Here is a 15,000-nt window from a genome sequence, read left to right as displayed (position 1 = left end):
TTAACATGCTTTAGGCCTGTTTTATTTGTTATTAATACTAGTAGACTATTGTGGTGATTTTTCACGACCCAGATTTTTTGGTGCCCCCCCCCAGGCACTTGGTGCCCTACGCATGTTCCAGTAACACTACTCAAAGTTCACTTGGGGCCCTAGGCGCAGTGCGTGATGTGCATGTGCAGGAGCGCCGGCACTGCTGTAGCCCAGATGGATCAACTTCCTCCCAAACAGGCCTGCTGTAGCCCAGATGGATCAACTTCCTCCCAAACAGGCCTGCTGTAGCCCAGATGGATCAACTTCCTCCCAAACAGGCCTGCTGTAGCCCAGATGGATCAACTTCCTCCCAAACAGGCCTGCTGTAGCCCAGATGGATCAACTTCCTCCCAAACAGGCCTGCTGTAGCCCAGATGGATCAACTTCCTCCCAAACAGGCCTGTGCTGGAGAGGCTGTCGGCCATTTTCAGATCTAATTGTTAGATTGCACTGTGGAGGTGGTGATCTCACACATCTTAAGGGGCCACATCAAGAGCTATAAGGTGAACTGGTAACACCAGACCTTGAGTTTGCCGGGGAGATGGCTCTTGTAAATCTTCTCCAGGCCTTCGGAAAGTTGGTTTATGACTGTGTTAGCCACGTTTTTGCCTGACAGATCGGAAGTGTACATCTTCCCCAGACTTCGAGCAGGTTGCTCTGCCAGTAATGGTATCCTATCTCTGGTCCAATGAAAAAGAGATGAGGTCAGTAGTATCTAAGCTGTACCTTATGTCAAAAAAATTATTAATGACCCACCTGTCAAAATTTGATTGATTGATGACACCTGCCATAATTTGATTGATGACCGATGTGTCAAAATTGGATTGATGACCGATGTGTCAAAATTGGATTGATGACCCATGTGTCAAAATTGGATTGATGATCCATATGTCAAACCCTGGACGTAGTGTTGCTGATTTATGGTGTGCATGTCAAAGTTGATTAATCGTCCGACCATGTTGCAACTAAGTGTCATTCATATATCAAATGGTTTTGGTCAAAATTGATTAATTGTCTGACCATGTTGCAACTAAGTGTCATTCGTATATCAAATGGTTTTGGTTACCTTTCTCTCACCAGTCAGTGATACCTGGATGTGTCCAACCCTGGACGTTGTCCCCTTCTTATCATTGTGCATTCCACAAACCTGAGGGGGTGTGTGTTTCTGTGTCTTGTCAGGGATAGAGCTATGAAAGGGTCAAATGAGGGTATATTTCATTCATTCAAACCAATTTTTTAAATGAACTCTCTTTAAAGAGATCACAGAACAGAAGAAATGTGTACAAAAAGCACAGCGCAAACTGAGTGGAAGGAACTAGTCTAAATATAACATGAATCTACCCTTAATCAAATTACTATTACTATGTCATGTTCTACATGGTCCATAGGTTTTTATTTAGTTTTTGAGGGGGTATCAGACAGTTATTTTCTTATTATTTCAGTTAACCAAAATATCCTCCACAGCCTTTTTTGTTAATTATAACACCATTTTTTTCAGTGGGTTGTGTGACCAAGACTGAGATACACTGGTCACCATCTCCATTGTCTTTGGGGTTCTGACTATATCTAAATGAATTGAAGACAAGGTAGTCAGGGCAAGCCCCTGCAGTTAGTGCTGTTTCAAGGCCATGTAGTCCTAATGAATACCAGCATAGCTGCACCTGTTCACACACATGTTCACCATCTCCATTGTCTTAGGCTTCTGACTATTTGTAAATGATTTGAAGAGCTTGCAGGCAGAGCAAGCCACACAATAAGCACTGTTTCTGGAGCCATGGCCCAGGTAGAATTCATCTTGAGAACTTGATAATTCAATGAAATGGTCAAATGTGGCATTTTTTTAATTCATTCAAACCCATTTTTAAATGAACTCTCTTTAAACAAATCACAGAACAGGGTGTGTACAAAAGCACAGCACAAACTGAGTGGAAGGAACTAGTCTAAATATATAATATGATTCAAGCATTTATCAAAATACTATTACTATGTAATGCATGGTCCATAGGTTTTTTATTTAGTTTTTTAGGGGAAATCAAATATTGCTTTGTGTGTTTTTTATTTTGGGAGTTGTGTCATGGTGGGGGGGTTGTCATGGGAATGTCATGCTTGAGCAATTATGAGCAGTGTTGTTAGGGAGTATAAAAGCGGTGTAAAAGTATGGGTAAAGATAGCAAAGTAAGCATGGCTAGTCTGACAACTCCTGAAAATGCTGGGTCTAGTAGCGAGCGGCTAAGTGGGGGCCCCCTAAGAGAAAAAGCTCTGAAAGCTATAGGCTTTCTCGCATACAGGAACCAGACCCTGTACAACTATGCCTATGCCTATCTGTTGTTGAACTTGCTATCAATTGAGTGTGTCTGTTTTTGGAATTGGTCTGAGGGGGGTTTTGTATTATTCATGTGCTCAACACAGGTGTGTGACTCCTGTGTGTCGGCGTGAGGGTCTGTGTCATGGGTGGGTGTTGTCATGGGATTGTCATGCCTAGACAATTATCAAAGTTTGGGTTTTACTTTATTGGGTTTTTCTTTGAATCGAAGCGGATCAAAAATGTTTGGATAAAAAAAAAAAAAAAGATTGTTTGCTGCAACCAGAGAATTTGTTACAACATGAGTTTAAAAAAAAAGAAAAGACACAGAAACAAGACAGTGATAAGAATAAAAATGTATCAGACAGCAGTGGAGGGAGAGAGGGTAGGAGCAGGATCAAAGGCCAGAGTGTGTGTGTGTGTGTGGGTGGGTGTGTGTCTGTGTGGATACACTGAATTTGACAGATTTGTAGGTTTCAGTGTAATTTTTTGTAAGTTTTATGATAATTTTGAATGATCTTTTACCGTTTTATCATTAATAAATGAAGAGAGGGAGGGGTATACCAAATGAGAAAGTCAATTATATCAACAAAAGAGGCACCAAAGGCAAGTAAATTGAGGGTATGCCTGTACTGGGTCAGATTATATAATTATATGCAGATTTTTTCATAGTCAGATTGTGTCTCTGATAGGATATCATGAGAGAAACTAATAGTAACATTTTATAATAACCAGTCTCTTGCTATTTGGCTGAAAAGTATTGAAAAGCCTTGAAAAGTATTTACTACGGCAAGGTAAAATATACGTTTTTCCGAGACAAAATAGACAAAGACAAAATTGTCTTAGCCTTGACAAAGCACATGAATAGGTCAGGCCTCCTCATTCACTTAGTCACTTCCATTATATTGTATGTCACAGAACAAAACAGGGTTCTTCTCAAAGCATAACATAAGACACAATATTGCATCAAATTCTACTGACAGCATAACTGTCTTTATAAAAACCCATGTATTCTGGCAAAAGACTCATGGGAACACCATGAAACGGTGACACCAAAACTTGCCATAAGATCATTTGCATGCCTGGTTCAGTACTTAGCTGCACTTACACATGATTCTGTCAGAAAATTCATTGAGGAGGTAAAATATATCAGTTCAACATAATTCCATGGATCACTAACTGCGACAAACCCTGTTTTTCCTTTTTTCACAGTAGTAAAAAACAATTAGGTAAATGGAATGCTCAATTGAACTGACTAGACTAGCTGAAGGCCATACGTTGGTGTTTCATTCAAAACTAGACTGTTTTATGTAATGTTACAATAATATGACTTTTCCTTTTTACAGTGATTACACTTTTTCAAAAGGCTACAAACATTGATTTACAAAACACTAAACATCTCCCTACTTCGGTGATGTAGAAATCACATATTTTCCAAAATACTTCCAAAATACTACCACCAGAACCCCCAATTGATCAAACACAATGATAAGGTGTAAAGACACCTAGCTGCATAACTGTCAACTCAACAAGGCCTAAACACAGGGCAACAGTCGAGCCCTAGTCAGCAACAGAAAATGAAGGCAATATAGCACTGAGGAAGAGATAACTGTAGGCACATGTGAAGAAAGACAAGGACCATATGTATTTATCAGATGAGATTTGAGCAACATTGCTTGTGAAGATTGGGTCGAGCCACGTAACATATGTCAGCTTTTTTGGTTTGTTTGTTTGACCTTTGTGTGTTTTTGTTTGACCCAACTACCAAACACTGCTCTTTTACTCTTAGTATTTCCAGAATTTCTGAATTTCCAGATCAAATTTAGAACTGGATAGATGTATTTGGTGTAAAAAAAAAAAAGTCTGCAATGTACAGGTATGGTCTTATGCGGTATGTTTGGGCAGTATATTCTCTATGTATACGTACTCTAAATTATCCTCTAATCCTTCGCAAAAATATTAGGTTACTATAGCATACCAGTTAGAATACTATTAGGCTACTATAGCATACTGCAGCGGCCTGTAAGGCCAGGGGTGTAAAACGCAGGACGCAAATGCAGACGCCGAGATGGGAAATGGATATAAGGTTACAATGTTAAGGTTAGTCAGGTTTATTAATAATAAAAGAACAAGAAGAAGGGTGTGGTTATTACAGAAAAAAAAAGATGAACACCTCTTTTTTTAAGTTTCATGAACTAGGGGCGTTGGTTCCAGAGGTGACAATTCACATTGTTTGGCCAGATCCAGATCAGCACTCCATTTGGCCATTTTCCAAATCAGCACTCCATTTGAACAATCTATCAACCTTTTTGAAAACATTACTTAGAATATATGGTAGCGCTGGGTATAGAACGCGCTATTCCATGCCGCTGTGTAGGTGGTGTCCATAGGTAGCTCAATATTGCTCCAAATGTCCCTAAACATTTTCCAATCTTCAGCACAAAATTAGATGTGTGGCATGTCATCTGAAAATGCTACCCCGGCAAAATCCAAAGTGTAAAGCTTCACACAGCATTCTTCTTGTTCTTTTATTATTAATAGTATTTTCATGTCATTTTATTGCCTGTTTTCTCTGAATGCTTGTTTTAATGGATCGAGTGTTTTATTGATGTAAGTTGACCTTAAGTGTTGAGAAAGTAGCCCGTAAATAAACTCCATTATTATTAGTAGTATTATATTAGTTTTCCATTTATAAGAAACAACTTAGAGACAGACCTTCATTTATCCCATTTGAGATGCAGGTGTTTAAGTAAAAAAATGCCTAGTATATGCTTATGTTACAACACCCGCCCCAAAAAATGTTATCGTCCAATGAAACACAACGGGTAGAATTACACATCTAGGTAAGACACAGTCCCCAAACGTCCCTAAAACAAAATTGGTTTATTGATATTGGAATATTGTTTGTATGAACTTACATTTTCAGAAAACTTGTGTTACGAAACAAAATTGTCTCAACATAAGTAATCAACTAAAGAAGTTGCCACCTAAAGATGCTGAGGCCTGTAGAGGTCTATGTTAGGCCTAACATGCTATTTAGACTACTATTTCGGGATAACTAAACTATGTTGTTTCACCTATTATTATGACCTTCTTGACTACTGTACCTGTTCATGTTCTCACCTGAGATCCTGACTTTTCAAGAATTAAATGAAAATGCGGAGAGGGTGTTTGTATAGTGGGACTTTGATACATGCGTTCAATTTTTAAACTATCTACATACTTTACCATTTGTTGATGTGTTTGTGTGGGTAAATATAAAAATGTTCAAAAACATTATTCTGTATCTGTCCCTACCTAAATAAACTTTAATAATAATTGTTATTAAAGTATGAGCTTAATGCACACAGTTGTGATTAGGGTACCAATTGTATCCATTTTTCATAAAAACATTCCAAGAATCCCTGATTATCCAACCATGTTATATGTGCAAGTTCCACTGACATACAATCCCCCACTAAATCAGCCATTTTGACGGATGAGAGTCTATTATCTCCCTAAATCTATGACATATAACATTAATGACTAAGGATGAACAATGATCAACTTTTCTCCAAAAATGAGTCGATGTAAACTAATCAATAAACTGAGAAGAGGTGTCTCACAAAATTGTGTCTCAGCTTTTTTGGCCTATTAAGGGACCTCTAAATGCCCTCTAAAAGGGGTTGGTAACACTCCATAATAAGGTGCCATAATAAATAGCAAACTAGTAATTACCTAACCCTTTGTTAATATTTGTTAATTGTTACTAAAATATCTATTTGGCACAAGTTAATAGTTTTTTCATCATTAATTAAATATTAGTTGTTTGCATAAAATCTGGCTGTTATGTTTTAACAAATCTATTAACTAATATTGTATTAATATTTGTTAATAGTTAACTTAATGTCTTTTTGGCACTAATTAAGTTATTTCTTACATCATTTAAATGTTAAATGTTTATTTACAAACTATATGTTAATAGAAAAGTTAATTACATATTATTATTTATCTATTTGGCATGTACTGTGCTTCTGCCTATCCCATTATGAACCACTCCTCATGGATCCTTACAATAAAATGTGTTGCTTAATTAATATATTAGGAATATATAGCTATCAGTGTGGGGCCCCTTATAATAAAGTTGGTTAATCTTTATTAATATATTAGTAATATATAGTCAGACGGTGAAGGGACTGAGACCAAAATTGGCTCATCACATTTAGTCTTTTAGGAAAAGTTCAAACAAAACATGCCTTCAGGCACTGGCATACATGAAACAGCATCTGCACAAGCAAAATAAAAAGTAGTTGAATGGGCTATATTACATGCATCATTCCTATACCATCACTGTCAGCCCTACTAGCAAGGGAGACATGCGACATGGAATGTTCAGGTGCACATAACGACAGTTAATTAATATTCTGAGACTCACTAAACTGCTAGACTGAATTGCACTTTCCATGCACACTAAACTAAACTACACTAAATGCATGGAAAGTTGCTAGCGGAGTTTACAGCTAGTCACATAAGACTCAATGTGTATGAACTCGTGGTCATAATGAAAACATTAATAAACTTTCTCTAAGTTGCTAGAATTGCACCCAAATCCTAGCAATACATGTAAAGTAATATAATACAGGTGATATATCGAAGTTTTCAACTTAAACAACATTTTACAGTTACAAAATTAAAACAAAGTGGGGAGTGCTACCCAATGCAAAGCATAACGCTTCTGATCGGGTACGGCAACAATACAAGGACAAAACGCAGCAGAGCTGCAGTATACCGTTTCTCCAAAGGGGGCTCCAAAACACCAATCTCAATAAAGCTGCTTATTATGGCGAAAATCACATACAAACACTAAACTACATTTCTAACTCTGTTACACCCACCTCTCCTGAATTTCACCAACCAAAAGCAGCAACCAAATAGTACTTCCAAAGGCAAAAAGTACACTACTTTCAAACATTAGACAGAGGGTCACCAATTACAGGATAGCCAACCACAAAGGTATCCTATAAGGATGAAGTGGAAGAAAAGGTGTGCAAACTCTCACACAACCAACCACTGGCAGTAGGGTGCCTTATACACCCCACAAGACCATAAAGCCATAAATTCCATACATTCTCCATAAAGCTAATCAGAAAAGCTTGGACCACATAACCATGTTACAAAACGTGTGTATGACCTCAACTCTAACTGTCTAATCATGAAAAACCCGAAACACTGACCTGCAGATAGCTTGCATAGACGGATGTGTGTGAACAATATCTTGTCTTGACATAGTTTGAATCAGTCTGTCAACTGGCTTGAGAATGCGACCAAATCTAGACCTCACCTGTGCGGATGTACTAGGATTTCAGACAGCTTTGTCTGTCTGTCTATATTACTAATCTGTGTAGATATAATATTATAATCCGTCTGTGTATATTACTAATATATTAATAAAGATTAACCAACTTTATTATAAGGGGCCCCACACTGATAGCTATATATTCCTAATATATTAATTAAGCAACACATTTTATTGTAAGGATCCATGAGGAGTGGTTCATAATGGGATAGGCAGAAGCACAGTACATGCCAAATAGATAAATAATAATATGTAATTAACTTTTCTATTAACATATAGTTTGTAAATAAACATTTAACATTTAAATGATGTAAGAAATAACTTAATTAGTGCCAAAAAGACATTAAGTTAACTATTAACAAATATTAATACAATATTAGTTAATAGATTTGTTAAAACATAACAGCCAGATTTTATGCAAACAACTAATATTTAATTAATGATGAAAAAACTATTAACTTGTGCCAAATAGATATTTTAGTAACAATTAACAAATATTAACAAAGGGTTAGGTAATTACTAGTTTGCTATTTATTATGGCACCTTATTATGGAGTGTTACCAACCCCTTTTAGAGGGCATTTAGAGGTCCCTTAATAGGCCAAAAAAGCTGAGACACAATTTTGTGAGACACCTCTTCTCAGTTTATTGATTAGTTTACATCGACTCATTTTTGGTTAAAAGTTGATCATTGTTCATCCTTAGTCATTAATGTTATATGTCATAGATTTAGGGAGATAATAGACTCTCATCCGTCAAAATGGCTGATTTAGTGGGGGATTGTATGTCAGTGGAACTTGCACATATAACATGGTTGGATAATCAGGGATTCTTGGAATGTTTTTATGAAAAATGGATACAATTGGTACCCTAATCACAACTGTGTGCATTAAGCTCATACTTTAATAACAATTATTATTAAAGTTTATTTAGGTAGGGACAGATACAGAATAATGTTTTTGAACATTTTTATATTTACCCACACAAACACATCAACAAATGGTAAAGTATGTAGATAGTTTAAAAATTGAACGCATGTATCAAAGTCCCACTATACAAACACCCTCTCCGCATTTTCATTTAATTCTTGAAAAGTCAGGATCTCAGGTGAGAACATGAACAGGTACAGTAGTCAAGAAGGTCATAATAATAGGTGAAACAACATAGTTTAGTTATCCCGAAATAGTAGTCTAAATAGCATGTTAGGCCTAACATAGACCTCTACAGGCCTCAGCATCTTTAGGTGGCAACTTCTTTAGTTGATTACTTATGTTGAGACAATTTTGTTTCGTAACACAAGTTTTCTGAAAATGTAAGTTCATACAAACAATATTCCAATATCAATAAACCAATTTTGTTTTAGGGACGTTTGGGGACTGTGTCTTACCTAGATGTGTAATTCTACCCGTTGTGTTTCATTGGACGATAACATTTTTTGGGGCGGGTGTTGTAACATAAGCATATACTAGGCATTTTTTTACTTAAACACCTGCATCTCAAATGGGATAAATGAAGGTCTGTCTCTAAGTTGTTTCTTATAAATGGAAAACTAATATAATACTACTAATAATAATGGAGTTTATTTACGGGCTACTTTCTCAACACTTAAGGTCAACTTACATCAATAAAACACTCGATCCATTAAAACAAGCATTCAGAGAAAACAGGCAATAAAATGACATGAAAATACTATTAATAATAAAAGAACAAGAAGAATGCTGTGTGAAGCTTTACACTTTGGATTTTGCCGGGGTAGCATTTTCAGATGACATGCCACACATCTAATTTTGTGCTGAAGATTGGAAAATGTTTAGGGACATTTGGAGCAATATTGAGCTACCTATGGACACCACCTACACAGCGGCATGGAATAGCGCGTTCTATACCCAGCGCTACCATATTTATGCTCACTGTCCAAAGGGCTTCATTCATCTGTCTAGTGATGTTTACAGAAAACCATCATATGATTGTGAAGAAAATAAATTGGCAGATACACCTAAAGTGAGGTATCTATGGAAAGACCTGCATGTTCTAAGTAATGTTTTCAAAAAGGTTGATAGATTGTTCAAATGGAGTGCTGATTTGGAAAATGGCCAAATGGAGTGCTGATCTGGATCTGGCCAAACAATGTGAATTGTCACCTCTGGAACCAACGCCCCTAGTTCATGAAACTTAAAAAAAGAGGTGTTCATCTTTTTTTTTCTGTAATAACCACACCCTTCTTCTTGTTCTTTTATTATTAATAAACCTGACTAACCTTAACATTGTAACCTTATATCCATTTCCCATCTCGGCGTCTGCATTTGCGTCCTGCGTTTTACACCCCTGGCCTTACAGGCCGCTGCAGTATGCTATAGTAGCCTAATAGTATTCTAACTGGTATGCTATAGTAACCTAATATTTTTGCGAAGGATTAGAGGATAATTTAGAGTACGTATACATAGAGAATATACTGCCCAAACATACCGCATAAGACCATACCTGTACATTGCAGACTTTTTTTTTTTTACACCAAATACATCTATCCAGTTCTAAATTTGATCTGGAAATTCAGAAATTCTGGAAATACTAAGAGTAAAAGAGCAGTGTTTGGCAGTTGGGTCAAACAAAAACACACAAAGGTCAAACAAACAAACCAAAAAAGCTGACATATGTTACGTGGCTCGACCCAATCTTCACAAGCAATGTTGCTCAAATCTCATCTGATAGATACATATGGTCCTTGTCTTTCTTCACATGTGCCTACAGTTATCTCTTCCTCAGTGCTATATTGCCTTCATTTTCTGTTGCTGACTAGGGCTCGACTGTTGCCCTGTGTTTAGGCCTTGTTGAGTTGACAGTTATGCAGCTAGGTGTCTTTACACCTTATCATTGTGTTTGATCAATTGGGGGTTCTGGTGGTAGTATTTTGGAAGTATTTTGGAAAATATGTGATTTCTACATCACCGAAGTAGGGAGATGTTTAGTGTTTTGTAAATCAATGTTTGTAGCCTTTTGAAAAAGTGTAATCACTGTAAAAAGGAAAAGTCATATTATTGTAACATTACATAAAACAGTCTAGTTTTGAATGAAACACCAACGTATGGCCTTCAGCTAGTCTAGTCAGTTCAATTGAGCATTCCATTTACCTAATTGTTTTTTACTACTGTGAAAAAAGGAAAAACAGGGTTTGTCGCAGTTAGTGATCCATGGAATTATGTTGAACTGATATATTTTACCTCCTCAATGAATTTTCTGACAGAATCATGTGTAAGTGCAGCTAAGTACTGAACCAGGCATGCAAATGATCTTATGGCAAGTTTTGGTGTCACCGTTTCATGGTGTTCCCATGAGTCTTTTGCCAGAATACATGGGTTTTTATAAAGACAGTTATGCTGTCAGTAGAATTTGATGCAATATTGTGTCTTATGTTATGCTTTGAGAAGAACCCTGTTTTGTTCTGTGACATACAATATAATGGAAGTGACTAAGTGAATGAGGAGGCCTGACCTATTCATGTGCTTTGTCAAGGCTAAGACAATTTTGTCTTTGTCTATTTTGTCTCGGAAAAACGTATATTTTACCTTGCCGTAGTAAATACTTTTCAAGGCTTTTCAATACTTTTCAGCCAAATAGCAAGAGACTGGTTATTATAAAATGTTACTATTAGTTTCTCTCATGATATCCTATCAGAGACACAATCTGACTATGAAAAAATCTGCATATAATTATATAATCTGACCCAGTACAGGCATACCCTCAATTTACTTGCCTTTGGTGCCTCTTTTGTTGATATAATTGACTTTCTCATTTGGTATACCCCTCCCTCTCTTCATTTATTAATGATAAAACGGTAAAAGATCATTCAAAATTATCATAAAACTTACAAAAAATTACACTGAAACCTACAAATCTGTCAAATTCAGTGTATCCACACAGACACACACCCACCCACACACACACACACACTCTGGCCTTTGATCCTGCTCCTACCCTCTCTCCCTCCACTGCTGTCTGATACATTTTTATTCTTATCACTGTCTTGTTTCTGTGTCTTTTCTTTTTTTTTAAACTCATGTTGTAACAAATTCTCTGGTTGCAGCAAACAATCTTTTTTTTTTTTTTAATCCAAACATTTTTGATCCGCTTCGATTCAAAGAAAAACCCAATAAAGTAAAACCCAAACTTTGATAATTGTCTAGGCATGACAATCCCATGACAACACCCACCCATGACACAGACCCTCACGCCGACACACAGGAGTCACACACCTGTGTTGAGCACATGAATAATACAAAACCCCCCTCAGACCAATTCCAAAAACAGACACACTCAATTGATAGCAAGTTCAACAACAGATAGGCATAGGCATAGTTGTACAGGGTCTGGTTCCTGTATGCGAGAAAGCCTATAGCTTTCAGAGCTTTTTCTCTTAGGGGGCCCCCACTTAGCCGCTCGCTACTAGACCCAGCATTTTCAGGAGTTGTCAGACTAGCCATGCTTACTTTGCTATCTTTACCCATACTTTTACACCGCTTTTATACTCCCTAACAACACTGCTCATAATTGCTCAAGCATGACATTCCCATGACAACCCCCCCACCATGACACAACTCCCAAAATAAAAAACACACAAAGCAATATTTGATTTCCCCTAAAAAACTAAATAAAAAACCTATGGACCATGCATTACATAGTAATAGTATTTTGATAAATGCTTGAATCATATTATATATTTAGACTAGTTCCTTCCACTCAGTTTGTGCTGTGCTTTTGTACACACCCTGTTCTGTGATTTGTTTAAAGAGAGTTCATTTAAAAATGGGTTTGAATGAATTAAAAAAATGCCACATTTGACCATTTCATTGAATTATCAAGTTCTCAAGATGAATTCTACCTGGGCCATGGCTCCAGAAACAGTGCTTATTGTGTGGCTTGCTCTGCCTGCAAGCTCTTCAAATCATTTACAAATAGTCAGAAGCCTAAGACAATGGAGATGGTGAACATGTGTGTGAACAGGTGCAGCTATGCTGGTATTCATTAGGACTACATGGCCTTGAAACAGCACTAACTGCAGGGGCTTGCCCTGACTACCTTGTCTTCAATTCATTTAGATATAGTCAGAACCCCAAAGACAATGGAGATGGTGACCAGTGTATCTCAGTCTTGGTCACACAACCCACTGAAAAAAATGGTGTTATAATTAACAAAAAAGGCTGTGGAGGATATTTTGGTTAACTGAAATAATAAGAAAATAACTGTCTGATACCCCCTCAAAAACTAAATAAAAACCTATGGACCATGTAGAACATGACATAGTAATAGTAATTTGATTAAGGGTAGATTCATGTTATATTTAGACTAGTTCCTTCCACTCAGTTTGCGCTGTGCTTTTTGTACACATTTCTTCTGTTCTGTGATCTCTTTAAAGAGAGTTCATTTAAAAAATTGGTTTGAATGAATGAAATATACCCTCATTTGACCCTTTCATAGCTCTATCCCTGACAAGACACAGAAACACACACCCCCTCAGGTTTGTGGAATGCACAATGATAAGAAGGGGACAACGTCCAGGGTTGGACACATCCAGGTATCACTGACTGGTGAGAGAAAGGTAACCAAAACCATTTGATATACGAATGACACTTAGTTGCAACATGGTCAGACAATTAATCAATTTTGACCAAAACCATTTGATATATGAATGACACTTAGTTGCAACATGGTCGGACGATTAATCAACTTTGACATGCACACCATAAATCAGCAACACTACGTCCAGGGTTTGACATATGGATCATCAATCCAATTTTGACACATGGGTCATCAATCCAATTTTGACACATCGGTCATCAATCAAATTATGGCAGGTGTCATCAATCAATCAAATTTTGACAGGTGGGTCATTAATCATTTTTTTGACATAAGGTACAGCTTAGATACTACTGAGGTCGTTCCTGGCAGTGGCACCCTTCCTCATGTAGAAAGAAAGACCATACAGCTTATGCTTCCTTTCTGCGTCAGTCTTGTATTTTTAGCACTTCCCATTTGCATGCATTACGCTGTGATCCCAACAGTATTTCCTGCATCGTTTAGAGAAACTAGTGATCTGGCCAAGCGGAAGCGGTGCCTGTGTGTGTGTGTGGGTGGGTGTTTGGGTGTGGGTGTGTGAAGGGGGTGTGTTCATGAGGTCCTGATAAGAAAACAAATCAACACTCATTCCAGAGCTCTCCTGAAAGGTGTTCTTTAGTCGGCTGGAACACACTGCTAAGATTTAAGGATTTACTCCTCAGTCCTAGACAACTTTAAAACTGTTTAGTGCCTTTCGATAGCTACAATGACTTCCTGTTATTCAACAAGCTGAGGTGACAGACAACAGATTTTTTCTTGAAGAATTTGATCTGATTAAACAAACCTCGCGCTGTAGGTTAAACTTTATGCGGATTTGAATTTTTGATATGGCTTTGCCCAGCAAGACAACGACCTGCTTTTTACAAATACTTGTCTTTGGTGAGTTTCCCAGAATAAATAATTTAATGAGTTTGAGGTTTTGGAGGAGTATGAATGTAATGAGTTGAAAGTTTGTGTCTTTTAAAATGTGTGTCTGTAAGAATTAATCATTTCATTTCATCACGCTAAACGCTAAACTCAAATGTTTGATTTTGCATTTGTGACTGATCGAGCAGATCTTGTCTCAACTACACATGATAAGGGAGATGTATGTCTCTTAGCCATTGTCTCTAAAAGGATATGATTGGACATGTCTCATGGCACATGGCGGATGTGATGGTGAAGAGGTCTATGTGTGTGTGGAGTAGCAGAATGACTGGGTGGGGGTGGGCATGTGATCATTATCTGGCAATCGTGGGAATTGTTGGAATAGAGCATTTCAGGACCAAGTGAAATTGCTCAGGTTGCCAAATACCAGGTTGCTATGGTAGAGGATTATGCCAGCAGAAGGCATAGAGAGTGTCTGGTGGGCGGCTAGACATCAGAGACTTTATGAGTTTTGGGCTTTATGTCTTTAATAGATAGATAGATAGATAGATAGATAGATAGATAGGTACTTTATTCATCCTGAGGGAAATTTTAGAAGGAGGACAGTAAAGAGTGACAGGAGGTGTGAGGGAGAGAAAAATGACACGGGTCGGACTCGAACCTGGACCCCCATGGGCATCTGGACCCCCATGGGCATCTGGACCCAGGTGGTATGAATGCTGTAGCCAGTTGTGCCACCGTGAGGTTTGTTTTACCCATCTTTCCTGACAAGTGGGAGCATGGCTGTGCTGCTGGATGGCTCCCGCTGTAATGGTGCATGAAGGGGGTCGCTGGGGTCGTTATAGATCTGGGTTTTG

General features: G+C 37.5%; 1 protein-coding gene across 4 annotated transcripts in view; it reads left to right on the top strand.

Moving 5' to 3' along the window:
- Window positions 1-13,882: 13,882 nt before the first annotated feature.
- The window catches only part of LOC143100886 (uncharacterized), a 26,993-nt gene continuing 25,875 nt past the window's right edge, over window positions 13,883-15,000 (top strand). For 3 of the 4 annotated variants that reach the window (XM_076264452.1, XM_076264451.1, XM_076264447.1), the window contains exon 1: window positions 13,883-14,155. In XM_076264452.1, the coding sequence (XP_076120567.1) occupies window positions 14,104-14,155 (52 nt within the window). In that variant the 5' untranslated portion in view covers window positions 13,883-14,103. The remainder of the gene's footprint in view (window positions 14,156-15,000) is intronic. The other variant, XM_076264448.1, reaches the window with a different exon arrangement.

This window comes from Alosa pseudoharengus, unplaced genomic scaffold, assembly GCF_046254945.1.
Source record: "Alosa pseudoharengus isolate Yale_2024_CS ecotype anadromous, Long Island Sound unplaced genomic scaffold, YU_APseudo_1.1 YU_APseudo_1.1_scf_3, whole genome shotgun sequence".
Lineage (NCBI taxonomy): Eukaryota > Metazoa > Chordata > Actinopteri > Clupeiformes > Clupeidae > Alosa > Alosa pseudoharengus.
Note: the sequence above shows the minus strand (reverse complement) of the source record. Positions and strands in the feature narration are given on the sequence as shown.